The 23,193-nt window shown below is 39.3% G+C and overlaps 1 protein-coding gene across 1 annotated transcript in view; it reads right to left on the reverse strand.

Annotated features, from left to right (window-relative positions):
- Window positions 1-22,925, reverse strand: part of MLLT1 (MLLT1 super elongation complex subunit) — a 767,946-nt gene extending 745,021 nt beyond the window's left edge. Inside the window, exon 1 of the mRNA XM_044090764.1 lies at window positions 22,760-22,925. Coding sequence (XP_043946699.1) covers window positions 22,760-22,771 — 12 coding nt within the window. The 5' untranslated portion in view covers window positions 22,772-22,925. The remainder of the gene's footprint in view (window positions 1-22,759) is intronic.
- Window positions 22,926-23,193: the final 268 nt, after the last annotated feature.

Below are 23,193 nucleotides of genomic sequence, written 5' to 3' on the forward strand. Positions count from 1 at the left end.
GTTTTGGGGCCGAAAAGCATGGTATGAGGTATAACCTAGTAGTGCTGGGTTGCTCTCGGGAGCCTTGAACCAGGTTTCTGTTACTGCACAGATATCGATGTTCTCCATGCTAAGGAGCGTTTCGAGTGCGTGCATCTTGAGGTTTAGACTTCTGGCATTGAGTAGCATTACTCTTAGTTTCTTATCCCTTGTGATACCTATGGAGGTGGGTTTGTCTTTTGAGCCTTGCCTAAAAAAGGCACTATGGGGGTAGCAAGAGCCTTTGCCAATATCCAAAAGCCCAGGGGTGACAGGTGCAAGCCATCCCTAGCGAAGCATCGTGGCTTGTCGAGCATGTCATCCCAGGCTGACAGGCATTGGATCCCCTTTGAACGACACCAATACTTAAGCCAATTTTTGAAATTGATCATCTTGTCTTCATATTGTGGCATCATTCTTGGTGAAGGTAAGATGCTACTCAAGGTCAGGGTCATACCGGCCTGGGCTACATGCTCAGAGAGCTCCTCTATGTCTCTTCTCATGTAGTCCAGGGAGGTACGTCTCAGGTCATTCACACCAGCATGGACAATGACTGAGTCATATTTGTACTTGCCTTGGAGTGCTTGTGTTATGTGGCGGATCCTAACGCCCGACAGGCAGCTTACCGTGACCTTCTCCTTGTTCAGCCTGGTGAGCGGGACGTCAGTGTGCCTGACGATAGAGTCACATATTACAAGTGTATCAGGTGTGTTGTTTAGCCTTAAGGGCTGTGACTGTTCGGCACACTGGCTTTGTGAGCTATGTGTTGCACGTGTTTTGTTTTGGGGTAGCGGTTGCTTGGGTGTCTGCTTTGGAGGTCTCTGCTGCTTAGGCAGATTTTTATTTAGAGCCACCGAGTATGCTTTTGTGTGTTGATGTGTTTGGTTTGCTGTCGTGGTAGGTCTATGTGAGACTGGAATTGTAGTGAGTGTGGTTTCCTTCTCCTCCTGACTGGTTTCGCCAGTACTGAGTTGAGAGAGCTTATCCTCCAGTATGGCTATATGGTTGCATCTCTCACATGTGTTGGAATTTGTTGGGAGGAGGAGAGGGTTGTCTGTGTACATGAGGCAGTTGTAACATTGCCTCAAGATTCCCAGATTCACCAGCTGGACCGGAGAGCAGATTGACAACTGACCTTTGGACATGCTAGAATAGTACTGGGAATTCCTTTATAATTGGAAAAAAAGGGCCAATGGGGAACAAGGTACTCAAGGGGAATTTGTGAGGGTGTAGTGCTTTTAATTTTTTAGTGCTGACTTATATAATTGTTTTAGTGAGCAAGTGCCAGGTAACTTAAATGCAAAAACGACAAACAGTAACTTTCTTTCAAGTGAAACAAGGAAATAAGTACAGTAAGCAATGCAGATATCACTAGGGATCCACAGAAGCGCTGAAAAGCCACATTTTAGGTGGAATTAGCGTTTCAGGGAAATAACAAGCAAACAAACAACAAGCATACAAACAAAGCTAGATTCAGCAGGCCTGGATCTAGTCTATGCTACAGCAAACAAGGTGTACCAATTTCAGTAAGAAACAGTTCAAATATGCAGGCACTATAAGCCTTTAACCAGAAATTCCCAGCTCAGAAGGGCAGAGTCCAGCCTCTCCTCCCACAAGAGTGCAGACCACGAACCTTCTTAATGTAAAATAACTGGCCTGAAGCCCAAGTGTTTAAACCAGAACTAATACACTTTTAGAATAACAGACACTGAGGCCTCAATCAGCAGTTCCCAACTTAGAAGGATGCAAGCTACCTGTCCTGCCACCAAAGTGCAGGCCACAAACCTTCCTAATGTAAAACAACTGGTCTGAAGCCCAAGTGTTTAATCCAAAAGACTTAGAATGATAGCTACACTTTAATCAAGTTACTACCAAGCAGTAATAAATACAATTGAATACTTTAAAAAAAGAATGACTGGATTAGTGCTCAAGTTATACAAACAAAGCTAGATTCAGCAGGCCCAAAGCTAGATTCAGCAGGCCTGGATCTGGTCTATGCTACAGCAAACAAGGTGTGCCAATTTCAGTAAGAAGCAGTTCAAATATGCAGGCACTATAAGCCTTTAACCAGAAATTCCCAGCTCAGAAGGGCAGAGTCCAGCCTCTCCTCCCACAAGAGTGCAGACCACGAACCCTTTTAATGTAAAATAACTGGCCTGAAGCCCAAGTGCTTAAACCAGAATAAAACAGACACTGAGCCCTCAAATCAGCATTTCCCAACTTAGAAGGATGTAAGCTACCTGTTCTGCCACTACAGTGCAGACCACAAACCTTCTTAATGTAATTTGCCATCAGATATTACACATGTAAGAGTTATAAAAAAAAAATGTCCCTAAACAGTTTTGAGACTTGTTCGGAGCACCAAGACATGAGGTACAGACAGCACCATAATTCCGCTTCTGAAGAGATCTAGTGCAAGTTTTTTTAAGTACTAAAATATAACAGCGAGAGTGAGAGAGAGACTTCTCTCTTATTCTCTGCTAGGTCCTGTACAAACTTTAACTACCAAAAAAATTTTAACCACCATTCCCAAAGTCATTAAAATCATTATAAAACACTGTCTTACCACCATCCCTTTACAATGCTCAAGTGGTTCACTTTCTGTTAATGTACATTATTTACTTCACCGGCTCAAGTTTGAGGTGATGTCTTCTTGGTAAGACAGAGTGAGAATTATTTAGACTGCAATGTACCATAATTTCATTGCAGTTTTACAGCTAAACTGCTACTAAAAAGGTCTAGGTCTCTGGGTTCAGAACAGCTAGTTATGCATAAAACGGAAGAGACTGTGTGTGTCATTTAGACAGAAGCAGAATTTCTCCTGTGATGGCGATTATTGATGAAGGAAACAGTTACCCATCTTCTTTTTCAGTGAATAGCAAAGGCAGCAACACTGAAAATATAAGAAGGCCAAGCAACACAAGATGTGACACTTAGGGAGGAATATAAAATGGCAGCCATTTACTGACTTCCCTCACTATGAGGCATTGGCTGTGATTACATGTGGCTGCTGCCCTCCCTGCTACAAAAATTAATGAAATCACTTATGGTACAGAAGCAATTTCAGCCAATGGATTTTCAAGGAGCAACAGCAGCCATGGAGCCATGGCACAATATAGCAAAATACACAAACCAACCAAAAAAAATGTTTTATCTGGTTTTTGCCAAGAGATGTCCTTTAAGGCTATGGAAAGGATATTAATACCATAAATAATTATATATATATATATATATATATATATATATATATATATATATATATATATATATAAAAAACACACACACACATAACACGTGTACATATACACACACACACACATATTATATACAATTGTATTAAAACATGTATAAATGTAACAACACACACGTCTTTAGTATAAAGGGATGGTTTTAACAGAATTATCCATAAGCTCGAATCATGAGATTTTTTTAAAAACTTGGGCAACTTGATTGTATGGCTCTAATAAGGAGTTTGTTTGGATATGATGTATGACAGTTTATAGGAATGCTACCTTAATGTTGCGAGGATCACTAGACATTGTAAATCATTTTATTACTCTTTTGAATGTTACTACTTAAAAATATGTTAACTAATGGAAATGTATTAGCTAGACATACATATTATCTAGTGTTTGTTTATTCTTGGACAAAAAAAATACTCATTTACTATCACAACAGTCTCATTAAGATTTCAGATCCTATCCAACAGCAAACGGTAGCTGAAAAAAATCTTGGAATGTTATAAAATGAAAGAACAGTTTAAAAAAATTAAATAAAAAGACGATCTTGAAGACTGTCTACCTGGCAAAGTACATTGGGAAGATGACCACTTTTATGGCCTCCAGTAGCTTCTTAACAAGGAGACAGATCACAAGCAAATACATTCCAAATGATAAAAGTGCACGGTGAAAGTATACGAGATAAGAAAATAGTACCTGCATACAAAACAAAACGCAGATGGATGCGGCCAGCTATACCAACTAAATGAAATACAGCTGTAGCACGACCATATCATGATCAAACCATTCCACAGAAGAGAAAAATGTGGCTGGCAGTGGAGTCCGGAGATTAATATAATTGAGCTGTAATTAAACTTCACCTCTTGAGAAGAGGTGCCTTTCAATCTCACAACCTCCTCATGCATAGTTTCAGACACTGTCTAAACAGATCAAATGACCTTCTCTGTATTCCAGATCTGGGAACGTGCAGGAAAAAGAACTTTCCTTTGTAAGTGTTAGTCCTGTATTTCATTTGGTAAAACTAAATATGTGGAAAAATCATAAAATGAGAAACACTTTGGAACTGCAAGCCACAAAATATTTTTCCACCAATACAGAGACTAAGCCTAGGTTCTAAGTAAAGTGACCAAGAGCTCTGGAATGTACACACGATTAGAAACTAATTTCTGCGGCTGCCTGCTATTCATATTCCACTTCAGCTATTTTTCCTGGTATAAACTGTGGGGACCTTTTAAAAAATACAAATATATGTAGTTTAAAAGTGACAAAAATACGCTCAAATTAAAACTGTCTCAGTACACAAATTCTGCATTATTTCCATGCAATAAGCAGATGTGCTAATTCTTTTTTTTTTTTTTACATCAACATCATGTAAATACAAACTCATTCATTTGCAATTTTTAGCAAAGTACTACACTGAAGAGGAAATGTTCCTTTCAATAGAATAGCTGGCTTTTAAGATTCTGTATTTGTTCCCAACAGTCACTGCAGTTTTGAGGTCTTTGTGACTGGCTTCTCCTCTCCTACAATATTACTCTCACAAAATGATCCCTTCTCACTTGCTAGCATTCACTTTGTTTTGCTGCAAATGTGGCTTATGCTGCATTCTTTCCACTGGCTTCTTTTACTTCGTTCAATCGTCTTCTGCCGTCTCCATCTGGCAACTCACCAAGTGCTGAACTTGGTACCAGCCTACAAGTAAACAGTGGTTGGTTTAGTTCATAAGGGCTAGTCATAAAATTCCAGCAGCTTTGAAAAGCCTGTTATGAAAAGGCAACATTTCACAACAAAAATGTACTAGACACACAAACTGCAAAGCAAAATCCTCACTGTACCAACTGAAAAATCTCATCTTCTACATGCTCAATGAAATACACGGTTAGAAAAAAAGTTAATAGTTATACTAGGAGATGAACACCTATTTAAAAGCATGATCATTTAATTCTTTACTATAAAGGACAGCAGAAATCTGACAATCGTGTACTCTAAGACTGTGAAATGGTCAGTCCACTTGACTAGGAGTTAAAAGTTCCTCTGTAGACTACCAGTGACTTTGCTTTTTGTTAAATGGGCCACATATTAGTAGGGAATGAAGGAAAATGCAGCAAGACAGTCTCCCATTATGGGCAGACAGTTTTTCAGTTCTTCTCTTGTCCCTTTCCCAGACTTTTTCATGAAACTCCGGCTCCTTTATGGCACCATCGGCTTCTGCTTGTGGTTTTCTTGTTCTCTACCCTGCAGACCACCATGTAGCTATAGCACTGTCTGGAGAGTAAACAGACAATGACTCAGCGCTTCAACTGCCATTAAGGCTGGCAAAGTTTTCTGCTCTAAAATCAGTACTTCACTCACGTTTAATATGAGAAGACAGAACTCTTTTTACAGTCCGAGGCAGACGACGGAAGTAGAATTTTTTTTAACTGCAAGAATATCTTTCAACTCACATTGATTTTAAAGAATTCCAGTACAAAATATTAGTACATCAGTACAACCTAAAGATGCATTTCTGTCTTTTAGTTTTTTCCACATATGCCTAGAGTTGCAGCAACTCTAAGTGTGCTGAAACACAGGCATACATTTTCCAGTAAATTACTCTTGTAAACAAGCAATTACTTACTTCTGCTTTTTTGTAGTCTAAGAGTAGGTATCATGAAATCAGACAAGAAGATTCTCATTTCAATAGACTGCACATTTATTTACAAGCCTCAGCGAAACTTATGTTAGAGTGTTTAGCATAAAATGCATACTGTAACTACATTTAATATGTCGCTCTTGGGCAGGTTTGCATCTTCATCAAGATAAGATGTATAGCTGCTTCCAGGAAAAGCAGGTAAAAGGGGATTAACATCTCTACAATGCATCTTACCAACCCCAATTCTGATTCCTGTATCAAGACAAGCAACAGTGTTTAACAAACACACGTCAGTTTTGTCGTTACAGAATTGACGTCAGCTTGCACCAAATATTGCTAGCCACACAAGATTGGCACAATAGTTCAGTCAACTAATTCTTAGGTTGGCTACCATGCAGGAATGAAAGCACAGTACAAATCTGCAATGTCTGTCCTCACTAGAGCAGACAAAGATAGTTATTAAGCATAAGACACAATAACCTTTACGGAAATCTATGCCAGCAGTATTTTAGGACGCAATTCAATAACAACCTTGTCTCACAGCATACGTCTGCATACAAGGATCATTTGCATTTCACCAAGCACAACTGGTACCAGTGATGGGGTACACCCTGCACTGCAAATGGACTACAGCAGTGATTGGTGCATCAGAATTACATAGGTGGAACAGGGACGACCAGAACATACTATAGCTTATATTATTTTTACTACGTGCCTGCAGGACCCTACATCTGCATATATACTTGTGCGTTACCTTGACACATTATGGACAGTGACGACACTTGACAACTTTGGGTAATTTAACATGCTAGCATATTTTTACCATACATAGTGGGACAATCTATGACATTTATGAAACTTGTTCAGATCTGGTTATTAAGTCTAGCACTGGTGTTGAGTTGAGATTTCTGAACCAGAAATTGTCTGCAGTAAAAACCTTGCACTGTTTAACAGACATGCTAGTACAGCACACTCTGCCAAAGTTTATCCATCAAAAGAAGTGACTGACTTGACAAAGGATGACTCAGCGATGCAGCCATTTGCACTGCTGGCTCACAGAACTTGGTCCCCTAGTTCATTTGTTGGCTAGGGTACCATCTGTACAGCATCTGCTCATCCTTCCTATACTTGTAGAAATTTTCTGCAGGTGTTTCAGTTTGCTCTCACATCCCATAGATGCACTGTAAATGGGTGGTGTGTGTATATATATATATATATATATATATACATATATGCATCCTGTGACATGCTGGTGACAGCTCTGCTTAATGATCTGACAACACAGACTTGAAAATACAGACAGAAAATAGCAGAATTGGAAGTAGACAAACGTTTTAAATAAAGCTGCTGGTCCACATGGCATACAGAGTGAGGTATACAAGCTCCTTCCAGACAAATGGGCCTTGAGATTAATGATGTTCAATGGAGAGATTATTAGTGACAAGTCCATTCCTACAATTTTAAATCGGAAGAAATTACAGTCCATATTTACAAGGAGGGCAAGTTTAATGACCCGCAACCCTACAGAAATAACCACATTAAATAATTCCCTCAAAGGTTTTGGTGCAATGGAGCGGGGCACAGTAGAACAGCAGATAATGTTGTCACCTCACAGCAAGAGACTCCTCAGTTCGATCCTCAGTTGGGATGCTTTCTGTGCAGAGTCTGCGTGTCCTCCCGGTGTTTGTGTGGGTTTCGTCCACATTCCAAAAGATATGCAGTAGGCGGACTGGATACTCTAAATTGGCCACAGGTGTGAGTGTGCAAGAACTACTGCGGCAGGGCTAGCCACCTTGCAGTGTAAACCTTGGTTCTGGACGATTATCACAGAAGTGACAACCAGTCCCCATGTGCAGAAATGGGAAAAAAGGGGTGTGGATGGATTCCTTCTGATTTAATAAAACAGCTTTTAAAAGTATCCATCAGTAAGGTACAGCTGGCATAAGTTATAAACTACCAATAACTGTGTTTTTTTCAACACACAGTAGCAGAAATATGTGCTGAAACCTTTTGGTGGCATCACTCTTCCAGGATACAAATAAATGGTTTACATTTATTAGTCGGCAATCGAATGTCGGACAGGGTTTTCTTCGAACTTATATGTCGAAGATTTAGGTGTCTGTCAGAATGTCGTACAAAATTCGGAATTCGACATTTCCGACCGCTCTACCACCTAAACAAGCACTACCATGGGTCAAAAGGGGGGGGGTTGGCGTTTCAACATAATTGCATTTGCAATTATGCAGCACTGACGTTCTGCTTTCGAACATGTTGTGTTTGACATTTGATCGTATGACCAAATCCATGTATACTCAAACACTTAATCTGCCACAACTTCCTTCTTTAAGGTTCCCACATCAGGGGGTTAGCGTAACAGCAGCTTTGTACAATTTTGCCTGGACGTTAAATATTCAAAGAAGGGATATCTTAATGAAAAATGTAGCTAGAACAGGTACAGAGGTGTATTTAGTAGAAAAACCCTCAGGATAAGAGATACAAAAGCTTGCTCTATTGGGTTATGCAACCGATTTATTGTTTGCCACTTCACTTCAGACACTAAAAAAAGGCAAACACAGGTAGTAGATTAATGTATGCATTTACAGGACCCCCCCCAAAAAAATAAATGCTGACAAAATGAAGCTAATTAACAAAAGAAGTTTTATTTATTTTTGTCGACCAGGTTAGTCCCACTAGGGTCGTGGCCTCTTTTCAGGGGGAATCTAAGGTGGTATTTACATTACAAGGGGAAGTTTGGCTATAGCATCAGGAAGCTTTCCCTGCTCTGTTCAACAGGTGCCACAAGATCTTTTACATCCACCTGAGCTACCATCAACTCAAGCAGCGGGGACCTCTGTTTAATAACTCATCCGAAGGACGACAGTGCAGTACAACATAAGGGGAGCACTGCAGTGTATCAGCAATTTGAAAACTTAATCCAATAATTCACAGCGGGAATAGAAACCACAGGCTTCTGATCTTCCAGTACCAAAGGAGTGTGTGCTACCTGTTAAACCACTGACACTAGCTCTCTTCAAGTCCTACAATTTGAGAGAAGACTTAAGATAAGTTGCGCATTTCTTTTTCTGGAGTAATAATTTCAAAATAAAGGTGCATGGTGTAGACAAAAAAATAATCTGTTAAAATCCAAAGATCGAAAAGATATGTAATGGCGTACTAAAAAACAGATGCCTTACTTGGTGGAACTTCTACAATGCCTCTTTTGAGTTGAATTAAGGCAAAGGTCACCCAATTTTAACACATGCTTCAGAAATCATGGACACAGGAAAATCTTGGGCATACTTGAGCCTTTACCCACAACAGTCAGAAGCTTTGAGATTGTAATGATTACTTTCAGAAATTTATTTAGTACCTTCGTTGAAGGCTGTGCATCAGAGCTGGCAACTCGGCACGTAAAAATCTACTACCAATCATTTGCGGACCGGAGTTCTGCTGTGGCGACCCCTAACTGGGAAAAGCCAAAAGACACAACAACACAACAATTTTCAGAAATTTATTTAAGGAAGGAATCACAAGACAAAGCACTACTTAATAATCCTTAGTCATCACGTTCATGTAAGAATATGACATTACGAAGACAGGTATTAAAAAGATAAGGGAAGAAAGGAGGTGACGAGCTGTAGACAGAATATAAAAATGCATGTCAGCAATGAAAGCTGACAAAATTTAAAGTATGGTGTGGGACACCAAGTACATCCCTCATTAGAAATAATTTTGTTTTAAATTACAAAGTAATTCCTGGTAATTAAGGAAATAAAGACATTTCTGAATTTTATGTGGAATACTTCAGCAATTACAGTAAGATGGACTACACTACAGACACAAATAGAAGGAATTAACAGCAGAATAAGGAGAGGTGAAGTGCACTTGGGACTTGGCACATGTTGCTGAACAATACCTTCTTTATACAAAAGAAGGAAAACTCACATCTGAAGATATGCAAGGACTCGAAAAAGATCTTGTGATACTATTAATTTACTACCAGAGATGATCAAACTACTAAATGTACTGCACTACTTCTGTTAGTGATGGCAAGAACTAGATGCAAGATGAATAAAGACTGCATTAATACAAGTTTTACATCAGTATCAGATGAATGCATACAAATAACTTAACTCCCACCTCATCTGCATCACTTCAACTTTGAGCTTCTGTTCTCACCTGCTGCTTCCCTCTCACGTTTACTACTAAAATTAATCCACATTTTAGTTTCTACTCCGTTAATAATATTCACATATTGTTTCAATTGTCTGTTGGATTATGTACCTTCTGTGATTACTCTTTGAATTTGTTCAGTTTTATTTATTTATTTATTTCTTTGTGAATTTCTTCACTGGGCTGTGCCTGCAAATGGTATATGGTGATTACCCAGGTAAACAAACTAAATAAAATAAAAATAAATAAATCTAATTCAGGGTCAAGGACGGCCAAAGCCTATCTTAGCATTCATGGACAACAAGGAACCAGTTCTGCAAAGGACACTAAGCCTTCATATACACACTAGTCACTCTCAAACAGCGAGCAGAACTACAGACAATTTTAAAAAATTGAGACATAAGAGGCAACTACATAACCCAGTGAAAAACGGTATGTAAACAAAAAGAAATGCAAACTCCACATGGGAAGCCAAGCATTGTCAGATAGCAGCATGAAGTGCTTCCCCACTGTGAAAAAAAATTATGTTTCATAAATAAGTTAACGCAGTCAACTACTTCTGATGACTTACAGTTACTTCATCACCAGCCCCTGAAGTTCACAAAATACTATTCTTTTAACATTAAGAATCCATCCAATGCTGCTGAACTGTATCAGACTTCTACAGCAACCCCATGAATAGCTGCCACCATTCACACAATTTACTTAGATGGTGAGGAATGTAAAGTAACCTGCCAGGGCTTTCTTCCACAGCAAAAAAGACACACCTATGGACAATTCACAGTTACCAACCCATTTACCATCTAACATGCATGTCTTTCAGATATGACAGAAAACCACAATACCCAAACAGACTACAAGCAAACATAAGGACAACATGTAAACTTTGCAAGGAAGGCACCCCCATTCAGAACCCTTTTCTGGCAGGTGACAATGCTTCTCACTGCACCACCCTGGTTAGATCATTTAACAATACTCATTATACCATAGTATACTACATTACAAGTAGAGTAATAGTACACCGATTGTTCATAGGAGTTAAGTACATCCAAACCCTCAGCATGCTCTCATCAAATAAAAGTTGTAACAGAATTTTTAAGAAAGACTGATACTGGATTCCCATTTTCTTTGCTACTTAGATGATATAATGACAATTCTGGAAATGTTGATGTATGTTAGCGTTAGAGGGTTCAGTGTTTGGGGGACACAATCTTAAGTGGCCTTTCAACAGGGCAACTCTGGCCAGTGTTGGAACCTATAAACGAAAAGCAACTGCACCACGGAGCAAGAGTAGAACCCAACTTTACTGCACACAGATTAAAATATGGTAACTGGTTAAGCGCTTTTATTTGCATAATTTCAAATGAAAGCATCTAACCAGTTAACCTATTTTAATTTGTGCTCAATAAAGTCAAGTTCTACTGTTGCTCAGCAGTGCAGTTGCTTTTCACTTATTGCTTCTTGATTTTCGGCAGTGGTCTTTAGTGTTTGGGATTAATACTTGCATCGAGAACAGAGTCAAAGAGCTTATCTGGCTGAAGGATGATCCATCTATCCCTCAAGATGACTGTCACTGTTGAAGTGACACCCCAACCCCATGTTTTCGAGAACACCTCTAACAAAACATATCACATCACCTTGCCTCTAGGTCTAGCAGATTAGCTTGAAATTGTATGTTACAGGCATTCTGAAGTGACTAATGCAAACGATGCCTAAAAGCCTTCAATGTACTGGTGGGATCTTTTATTTTTTTCAAAGCTTTACTTTAAAGAATCTGCAAGTCAGTCATTCAATGTCTGCCACATCCAGTGTTGTTTGTAAGAAGCCATGCTAACTGTGAGTGGAGCAGCCCTCAAAGTTTTGCACAGGTATCCATTTGTCTCAAATTTGTTTAAAAAAAATTCATAGTGGGTGGTACTTCTTAGAAGAGCACCCCCTTTTTGAGGGAAAGGCTGGACCTTTTAGTATCATTCAGAGCAATGGTAGACCCTTGTAGGAAGTCAGGTTTAAACATCTTTATCATAAAGCCAATTACAGAAGTTTTTCTCTCTTCACGGTTCTTTACATTAAAAGTCAACTTTAGATGTTACCCCAGGGCAGGTTAACCATTATCAGCTGCTCCCTTCAGACTCCCCCGACTGGATCCTCTAGCACGTAGCTGCTAAATGAATCACAGTGATCGAGGATGAAAGAAGGGTCAAACCTGCTACGCTACAGAGTCACAGTCTGGTGATTTTAGATAAAAAATATATACAAGTGAGTAACAAAAAAATAAAGGGCAAGTTTTTGCAAAGCAAACGGGGAAAGATTCCTGCCCCTAGTTTACTACTGAGAAGTCTGAATGACCAACAGAGAAGAAAGCCTGCTGTTCTACTCTATTTTGGTTGGAAAGCAGTTTGGTTAATTGTCGGCTTCTACTCATAATTAAAGTAAAGCAGGATTAGCTTGACATTGAGGTCTGCAATGGCTTACAGTGCAACTTCTCTGTATTCTTAGACACACCTAGACTGCAGGCAGGTGATGCACAATGTTATGGACCTGCCTCCAGTCAACTAAAACAACAGTACTGACCCTGGTATCGTTCCGCAAGCAGTTTCTCTCCAAAATGCATAGTGTCATCTCCACTGGCATAGTGGCATAAGGCCCTGACTATAAGAATGATCTACCAAAACTGATTAGCAGCCCAAGTGCCTGCTGGACCTGGCATGGGGGTTGAAAAAGTGATGACGTTTTGCGGGGTCACCTCTCTTCAGGATTAAGTGTATAGGGGCACATACCCAGGGTACACAGTCCTGTGGCTGAATCCCAAGCAGAGTGAGAGAGACCTCATGAGGCCAGAGACGTCGAGTGGGAGGAAGGTGCAGAGCTGTCCTAAGGGGTTACATCACTCTCAAAAGTAGGAGCATGCCCTCAAGATGTCTACTGCATGCCAAGTCTTAAGCATGTTACCAGACATTTAATTTATTTACATTTGTTAAACGGGTAGTGTCCAACTGGGAAGAAAACTTTTCAGCGGAGACTTGGGAAGAAAAGTTCCACAACAAAAAGAATATTAAGGTACAAGAAGTAAACTTAGTACAAACATGATATAGCTAACAATATGTAATGAGATTAACAAAAATATTATAGCAAAATACAACAGAATATAATATAAACATGCATGCTTCAGGTATATAGGAATACTTTTATTTTTAAACAATATATATAGGGTACACAAGTCATGCAACTTTACAAGGTGAGTCACTTCTGAAAGATCAAAATTGGTCATGTAGTTTTACAAAGGTAGGTCAAATCTGAAAGAATAAAGATTAATAAAGAAAAGACAGATAGTGGGATACCCTATGTGGGATGAGCACTATTTGTGCTAACATGTGAGATGAGTGGGAAAAAGACATGCATAGAGCTCTAAACAGAAAAACTCAAACAACCCCTAACTTCTTCTTTCAGCTTTTCCCGGTTAGGGGTCGCCACAGCGGATCACCTGTCCGCACATGATTGGCAGTGGAGGTTTACAGTGTCGAGTTACAGCTCAGCACCCAACCTTCCACAGAAGGCACGCACTCACACCTAGGTCCAACTTAGAGTGTCCAATCCACCTACAGCATGTCTTTGGGATGTGGGAGGAAACCGGAGCACCCGGAGGAAACCCACGCGACCACAGGGAGGACATGCAGACTCTGCACAGAAGGCACCCCAGCCGAGAATCGAACCGGAGAACCTCTTGCTGTGAGGCGGCAATGCTAACCGCTGCACCGCCGTGGCTGCCCACAATTCCCAAAATTATGCCCTCCCCCTCAGTCAGCACTTGCCTCAATATAGGGGACTAATTGGCCAGCAGCGGGAATATAATAATCAGTAGGGGAAGGGGGAAGAAAAAAAACAAACACAAAAATGGGTGCATCAGCAGCTTTCTTGTTGGCTCTCTTTCCAGAAGAGGTTACTCTGTCTGGTACAGAAACTACAGTGTTAGATAAACTATTTCAGTAAGATGTCTGCCACTGCAGTAATGTTTACGTTGTACAGCTGTACCCAGACCAATGCATCAGTCTTATTCCTGAGGCTCGAGCCCAAAGCTGGAGGATTTTTAACCAGAATATGTATTGCTACAAGTGACTATTACAATAAAGACTAAGACGGAGTGTTTTCTTGAACTTGTGTTTAGAAAGTATAACTCTCACTCCCAAGTATTCTACAGCACACTATGCCATGGAGGTTTACAATTACAAGAATGTTGAACTGCAAAGTCCCTTATTCAGTGAATTCCCACACCAAAGTCCTGAGGAGAAATGCTCAGACACAGTACAAACAGAACAAGAATCTCAAAAATAACTGCAGATAACGAAAACAATGCACGGGAAATCATGCACAAGAACAATGGTGTGAAGAAAAATATTAGACAAATTATACACGTAGTTAAGTCTAAAACACTCAATTCTCATTTAAACTGTCTGCTAAAAAATGACTTTGTACTCCTAGCACTCCGACTAGCACTGGATCGGTACAACTTCAGCAGTATATTAGGCAGGGGATGTAGTCTGTGGCCTCTGGCATATCTAGAGTTCATGGTGCTTTTTATGGAAGCTGTACTACTTATCAAAATCTGTTAAAGTGCACGCTTTAAGAAAATTACTTAAACTGGAATTTCAACATTACTGATGAGAACTCAGTGGAGTTCTATGAGGACAGAACATAGCTCAACCTTTTAGCAATGTTTTTGAAGCTCACATTGTCTAAAAATGTCTCCGTTAGACATAGCATTTAGCCAAGTCCTTGGGGAAGGTTGGCTACAGAGAACAGTTTAAAGCAAAACACAGCTTTCAAAAGCAGGCTCAACTACAGCCAAAATATAATCTGTCCAATATGAGGAACCTTAACAGCTGAAGCAAAAGGTTCTCCTCAGGCAACATGCCAAGTATGCTGGATGTCTGGATACCCCCCCAACTAAATCTAAACATTTGTCACGCACAATGCGCTTTGCTATTCTGGCTTATGAATCACAGGGCTCCCGTTTCCTCCAATCTGAGGTTAACTACTATATTTGTTATATTAGATTTGTGTGTATTCCTTTACCATAGTCACCCTCTTAGCAAGTAGTAAGCTGTCAGTACCTTAACACATCGCTGCAACAGATACTGACGTGCAAGCTGGATAGAACAAATTGAGTCCTCCATATAACTTACAACTCCGAATCTGACATTCTTGAAAGCTGCTAGTCATTTCAGCTACTTAAGTGACAGCAGCAAGGATAATAATTGCACGTTAATTACGTTATAGTAAAATGGGGCCAGAAAATGTCAGTGCCTACCATCAGGGGTGCAAGTAAATACAAAACAAAGTGCACTAAAGCACTGATTGGGTACGCTTACAGAACAAACACTGAGTTTTACATTACTTCTTAAAATTTTCAACATTAGTTATTTAATGAATGTCTATTTTGTACAACAATCTAACTTGAGGCCAACATTTGCCACTTTAGCCAAATAAACTGTTCTACACGTACCTGCTTAGTCCTGTTCAGCATCGCAGGAGGATCAAACCCTATCCCCAACCCTCAAGGACCACAAGGCAAAAAAACAAATACTTTAGGGCTTACAAACACACACTTGCAAGTTATTTGCTGGATTGCCAACTCACCTACAATATATGTTTGAGATGTGGAATGAAACTGAAGCTCTCAGTACAAACCTGAGCAGATGGGATGTACACACTCCCTAATAAGTCACCTAAGCTGTGGAATGAAACATGTGCTATGAGGCAGCAACGATAAATCACTGTGCTTCTATGTACGGCGTCAGTAAAAACATTTAAAATATTTTACATGGTTGTTTTTCTGCTGTAAATGGCATGCAATCTTTTACTATTACAATAGAAAGGTTTATCCCTTGGTCCCATCTTAAAATAAATAAGCAATTCCATTCAGTAGTGCTAATCTTGCCAATAAAATATAAATAAATAGGACAACAAACTGGTTTACCTCCTGCAGTACTCAACCACCACCCATCACCATCTAGTGGGTTAGACTTCTAATTCTGCACTAAAAGTCCGCAGAGAACCTAGGTATCAGTATGTCAGCCAGGAAACCAGCAACCCAGGTTTAAAAACATTGCAGTATCAGAATAACATGCCAGAAAAACAGCAAAACTGTTACTGACTGATTGACTGACAGATTTATTTATTTGACATTTGTTAACCATGAATGTCAGACTGAGCATAAGCCCTTCATCGGAGGCCTAGGGAGAAATGCTCCAATACAGATCACATTAAACGATAGAAAATTAATTAAAAATAATCATTAAACATTTTGAACTTATTCAGATTTTTTTGTTTAATATTGTAATCATTTTCTAAAACACCCAAGTGATATTTTGTTGGACCAGTGGAAAAGCCACCCCCAGCAGTTGACATCTTTATGCCTCAAAAGACAACCCAATGACATCCTTGGTACTATGACTTCATGAACACAGGCATCATAACTGAAAAAGGCAGCAGTAAAAAGTCTGACTGTACCAAAGTAAAGTCACAATGTTAAACAAAAAAAAAATGGTTGGCAAAGTTGTAGTACAAAACAAAGTTAAAAAACATTAAGAAAAAGACAGCAGTTAATTCCTTATAAAAACAAATGTACATTTTTGGCAGCATGACACCTTGATAAAAAGCAAAGCAAGAATCTATTACAACCATGGGAGTTTTCAAAAAAGTACCTTATCAAAAAACTGCTGGGTAACGAACAGCATAAAAAAGCAGCCTATGCTTTGCTCGCCACAGTCAGTGGTTCCTTTATACATTATTCTGAGGAATACCAGTGCACAAACAACCGATTTCCACTTGGAGTTGTCTGCTATGGTTCCTCAACACCCCTGTCTGGAATTAAGCTCTGTGGAATGACTAGTTTATTTCCAGTAAAGCAAATTGTGACATCAAAAAGCGAGGCCCTAAAACGGACTCAGACCTTAAAGATCTCTGATAAATGAAACCAGAAAAATAATCTTTCAACATACAAGACTCCCAAAAAACATTCTGTTGCTAAGTGGCAGGCTACATTACTTCTTAGCGATTTTCCTCACACACAGTGATGTCTCAGTTTGAAAATGCTGGCAAAGCATTTAATTTCTGCTAAGAATGCTTCTTTTCTGTCAGAAGACTATACATGTATTCCACTACAATTGAAATGATACAGTATCTATTAAAGAAAGCACACAAACGACATTACTAAAGACATGATACAAATATTATTTCTCACACAGCTGGCCCCCAGTTTTACTATTTTTCCCTCCCAGGTTTTGACCTCTTAACCCACAATGTTAAAATGGAAATCTAAAACATCTTAAATTTCTCTAGAAAATAAACTTCGAATAGCATACTACATACACAGAATAGTTCAAGTATTTAGTTTAGGCGGAATTAACTGTTTTCTATTAAAAACAAAAACTAAAACGTAACTTGTGGTTATGTTCCTAGCAACATGAATAATCTAATATTGATGCTTTTATAAAATGACATCAAAATACTTCCAGACATTTGCTTAAGCACTGCAGTTTCCTGGCATCTTTCTAAGAAAGCAAGCATGCAACCTTTGGCACAGCCGAGCATATCTCTGGCACTACAGACATTTAATAATCAAATTGGATAATGCAAAAAAAACCTGAACATCTCAAGTCTGTCAGTCAAATAAAGAAGTAACAATAAGATACTGTATTCTCCAGAGGCCAACTGGATTTTCTGGGGAAGGCAAAAAAGTACCAGATTGCTAGAAGAGTAAACAAGTAGATTTCTGACTTACATAAACATTCTACTTGCAACTATGAGCAAAAATCAAAAGGAAATTTTCATACACACACACGTCAAAAGGAACAAAACATTCCTTACACAGAACTGTAGATTTTGATGACAATGTACTCAGCCTAAATGCACTACATTTTATAACACAACAAAAACTTAAATCTTACTGTATGAAATACATCAGCTAAACCATACTGTAAAATTCTTATTTCAGCTTGCAGGCAGTCTACCTTCCATTTCAGATAAAGTCTAGGTAAAGGTGTTGCCACAACACAACACATAGCAGTTCAGTATGTCTGCACATATCCCATGGGCTTCCACTACAAGAGAAGATATTACATGGTGAGGGCTCTAGCTTAGCTTGGCGTTTCTGTGAGTTTTTTTCATTCTCACAGAAAGCATAACATTGCTCAAAACAAGTGTCTTAACTGCCTCAGACATTGCCGTAGAGCTCACCCTCTGCTCTCTATGCATCTCCCCCAGGACAGAGCATCTAAAGTTATTCACTCCCATGTGGTCAACCAGTGTCTACTTCACACTTGAGATAAAAGAGCCCAAGCACTGAGGTCACATTCCAAATGTTGGCACATAACAGGCAGCTAACCGTGTCCCTATCCTTGCACAGTCTGGTGAGCAGAGCATTGGTTTGCCCAATTATGCAAATGCACATACAATGGTATCAACAGCCTGGGGAGTCCTTACAGGAGTAAGCATGCAGACAAAGTTTTGCACTTTCGTACTGGCTGAAGATGCAAGTGAAGATATTTCAGAGATAGCAGTATTGTATGATCAAGGCATGCTCAAATAATGTTCTAGCAGCTTACATAAGTTATTTCTTAACAACCTCAGCAAAAGTGGGTCAATTGATGGTTGCAGTGTAGTGTTAAGCAGCTCACTGATGTATAGGGTGAGCAAGGTTAGCCTACAGATTTAACACCTGCAATTCTTGCAAGTGCTATCAGTAAAAGATTAAAGTACTGCTTGTGAGTAAACACAAAAGGAGTACACTGTCTCAAAATTCTTAAAGCAAGCAAGGTGCCAAAACAAGGGGACAGAGCAAATTGATGACTAGGTCAATACAGACCAATATGTGACTAGATGTGCCCAACTGGTAAACTACAACAAGGAATATTTAGAAGAAGGCACTCTTAACTGTTTTACAAATAAGCAAATAAACCAAATCAAAGGACAAAGCTTTAACTTTAAAGGCCTCTGATAAACAATGAGAAATGCAGAAAACCAGTCAACACCTGATAATTTCATACTTTTGGCTGCGAATTAACTGTTGTGATTGCTGTTAAGTAACCCAAAACTCAGTGCACGCTGCTGCGCTTACTGCAGTAATCCAATTTCAGATATGACAAAGACAACATACAAGCAAAAACTCCCTTAGTACAATAGGACTCAAACAAGCTCAACAAAATGCAGCTCAGTGCTATAAAAAAGTGCTAGCCTGTGCAACTAAGCTCCTTAAATACTATACAAATCCCCTACCGAAAGGGGGGAGGGGCACCAATCAGCTACAAGGAAAGACAGGCAATCAATAAGGAAAACAGAATACCAGCAGCCAGTTCAGACATGGGGAGGCATGCCCACACTCACCAGAAAGAACCACCATAACCACCATGCTCAAGATCAGGTAACACCCCCCCCCCCCGTTACTTTACCTGCTGTTTGGCCCAGACCCAGAAAACTGAAGGTCAGATAACAGCAAAACTCCAATTAGCACAATAGGGCCAAACCTAGATGAATCAAGGGCTATAAATACAATCTGCATGGGACAGCAGGACACCAAACAAGCTCAGCAGTGTAAAGAGCTACTTCTGCATTTAACATATCGTGTGAATGACACAATATGAGACTGTTATCAGTAACTATACCTACCTATTCTTAGCTGTAGTTTCTACAACATCCTACTTTCATCATTTGAAAAAGAAAACTGTAGAACAGTTTAATTTTTTAATATTATTTTATATTCTTCTAATTATCACTCCAACTCTTTTCTAGCTTAGTCCTCTACAATACCCTTTGTGGTACAATGTCCAACTTACCAAAGAAAAATGATTAAAACATGTATCAATATCAATCATAATTGTGCTGCTATCTAATAAAGCTGCTTTTTTTCTGCTTTTGTTTGTTTTTGTTAATAGTACATGGTGACCCACCTACTGAGAGCTATGTGCCATTTGGCTGTGTTAGCATTTTCACTGACTGGAAACCTGGCATTTAATTTGCCCATTATATAAAGATTTGTCAGCATGCTGTATACTAGCAAGTGCAGCATCTCTGTATCTGACCTTGACACTGAAGTCACTGCTGTGCAGAGACAGGAATTTTACCATGCATGAAGTGTGCAGTGTCATCAGGCACTAGGAGACAGGATTGGTGCTAGTAAAGAGTTTGATTTCTTTTCTTTCATGGTAAAAAAAAAACAAAGATTTTAACTGTTCTGCAGAACACAGGGTCTCAGTAAGTTTACAAATTCTTCATATATATATATATATATATATATATATATATATATATATATATATATATATATACACACACACACACACACACACACATACATACACACACATATATATGTATATACACACACACCCCACACTTCTCCAGAAAACAAAAATTGGAATCAGAATTCCTAAGTAAAATGCCATGACAAACATTCCACAGTACAGAACACAAAAACAATAAGTAAATAAATGAGCAATAACTTTACACAAATATATCTATGCACACACATACTACATATACAATACATGACATACATATAAACAACACAAGGTTCACAGAAAACAGTTGATACACATTTGTCAGTGTACAGATGTGGCGTTACTTTCCTAAAAATGACATTTTACACCTTAAAAAGACAATCACTACCACACATGTGGGAGTGTACAACAAAATAAGAAAATATACAGTTCAAGTGGCTACTTGCAGCAATTCCTTTCAAGACTGGCTGAAGCCTTCTCCTGTCCCACAGCGCTGATAGCAATATGGCCCTGAGTCCAGGGCACTAAAATAAAACAAAGCACAAACTTGCAGCAATACTCTAGTAATTCCTACTGTTTTGCCAACTGCAAAAAGTAAAAAAAAATGTACAGGAGAGCAATACAACCCAATTAAGAACCACTGTACAAAAATGTGGTTACACACTGAAGCCAAAGTATTTCAGAATATATCTCAAGATAGAATCAAAACTGTACTCACAATTATTGTTCTCCACAATCATACAGAAATTTGTATGTTGATAATTAGGAAATAAAGTCTGGAAAAGAATGAATAGTTCATGTACCAATCTCAGTTTGCACATGGGAATCCTATATAAACGTTTGTTCTCCACAATCATATTAAATTTCTAAATATACAAAAAAATTTGTATGTTGATAATCAGGAAATAAAGTCTGGAATAGGAACAGAATGAATAGTTTATGCACCAATCTCAGTCTGCACATGGGAATCTTATATAAACGTTTGGTATTAAAGACACGTCCAGCAGTTCATTTGTGGCATCGGGTACTAGAAGTCAAACTATTCTTAAAATTCTATTTACCTGAATCAGTAAATCAGGCGACACATTACCAGCTGTGCTAAATTATGTCAGATGTAATACTGCTCACGCATCTGTGATCAAAGTCCTACATTTTCACAGGTCTGTGCTATGTGTGTTGGCATTTGCTTATATGAAAACATAAACAGTATGGACTAGGAAATGGTCCAGCCCACTTGGCCACAAAAAATGCCCACATTTTCATCAGACCAGTGGCGCAGCAGATACTTAACACAATTGAAGCCATGGTGTACAAATATTTTTGAGGAGACAATGATATTAAAAATACAAATTTGGGAGAACAGAATCATAATTGCAGTAACAGAAACAGAGCAAATATACTAAGAAAGTAAATACCTCCACATCGAGATATTCTTGCAGCTATCCAATAAAAAAGGCTCTAGTCAAAAAAATGTATGCTACACCTTTAGTTACCCGTATATGATAATATGCCATAGAACAAAGAGCACCTGTTTCGGGGGAGGAGGAGAGATCGGGGGAAGCAGTGGTATGGGAGGTTGGCGTACAAATCTAACATGTCTTGGTAAACCACTGTAAGCGACTATCAACACAAATACAATGTAAACAAACAGCTACAAAAAGTGCGTCATGGAGAATGTTATATTCTGGAAGCGTACAATTCAAAAAAATCTGACTAAACCTATGTATAACAGTGTGACAGCACTGCTGAGTCGACAAACCAAACTATATTTCACCTCAGTGGTAAACAATTTCACTATCAGCCTCCAACTAACTGCAACTACCTTAATCACTCAAAATATACCAGCCTGCAAGTCAAATAAATGTATGCCGGCAAAACAAAATGCAACTCTCTCTAAAGGCAAACCCTTACCCAAAAAGACTTGGGGAAAGGTGAAGGTATAGTTCCTTCAAAATCAATCAAAACATCCGCTACGCTGAACAAAAATTGGAATGCCAATGGCACTCAGATGCCATTTAAAACAATACAGGGTTGCAACTAAAAGTCTGCACATGTGCAGAACATTTGTTTATGTTCGCTAGAAAAAAAAATAAGTCACATATTTGCTGACCCTCCAATGCACTTTTGGTTCACCGCCACATTTCTACAACACTGTGATAGAAGGATGAGCAACCGCCACCTTCTCGATTGGCTCATCATCCATCACATCCCCATGTGCATTAATAAGGATGCTTGGTATTACTGCTGAATGTACCACTTCATCTTCTCCCCCCCTTCACCATGCGAACTCCAGAAGCAGACAGCAAAAGAAATGTGCAAAGCAGACAAGCAAGCCAACCAGTCGCCAGCCCAGGCCTCTCTTAAGCACGGCTGGGAACGACTGCCAGGCGGCCAACTGAAGACACTAAATGGAAGCGTCTTACCTGATTGTCCATGATTTGTGGTCTCGCCGGCGAAGGGTGGGGAGGGAGAGGGGGGAATCAAGCCGATTAACGAAGGCGATCAATGATCCGATCTCATTGTGTGTCAATTTCACACACAAACCGGAAGTTAGACCCATGCCCTCCCCTCCCCCCTGGAGAGGTATTACATCGGACGCCACGGCAACGTTCCAAAACAGAACGTCTGGTGAGCCAATGGGGCAGAGAAAAAGGGGCGTGTCACTCTCTGTTTTACTACAAAGACGAATAGAAACTTGCAGTTGGACTTGCTACTCTCTGGACGACTGGTAGGGCGAGCTTTGTGGCACAGCTGGAGGGGGAGTTGGATTGTCAGTGAAAATGGCCAATAGAAATCTGCTGGGTGGGGACTACTACTGTTACCATGGAATTTTTAAGAAGATGTGTATATGTGTGTA

This window comes from Protopterus annectens, chromosome 13.part0 (assembly GCF_019279795.1).
Source record: "Protopterus annectens isolate FY-2018-M chromosome 13.part0, PAN1.0, whole genome shotgun sequence".
NCBI lineage: Eukaryota > Metazoa > Chordata > Ceratodontiformes > Protopteridae > Protopterus > Protopterus annectens.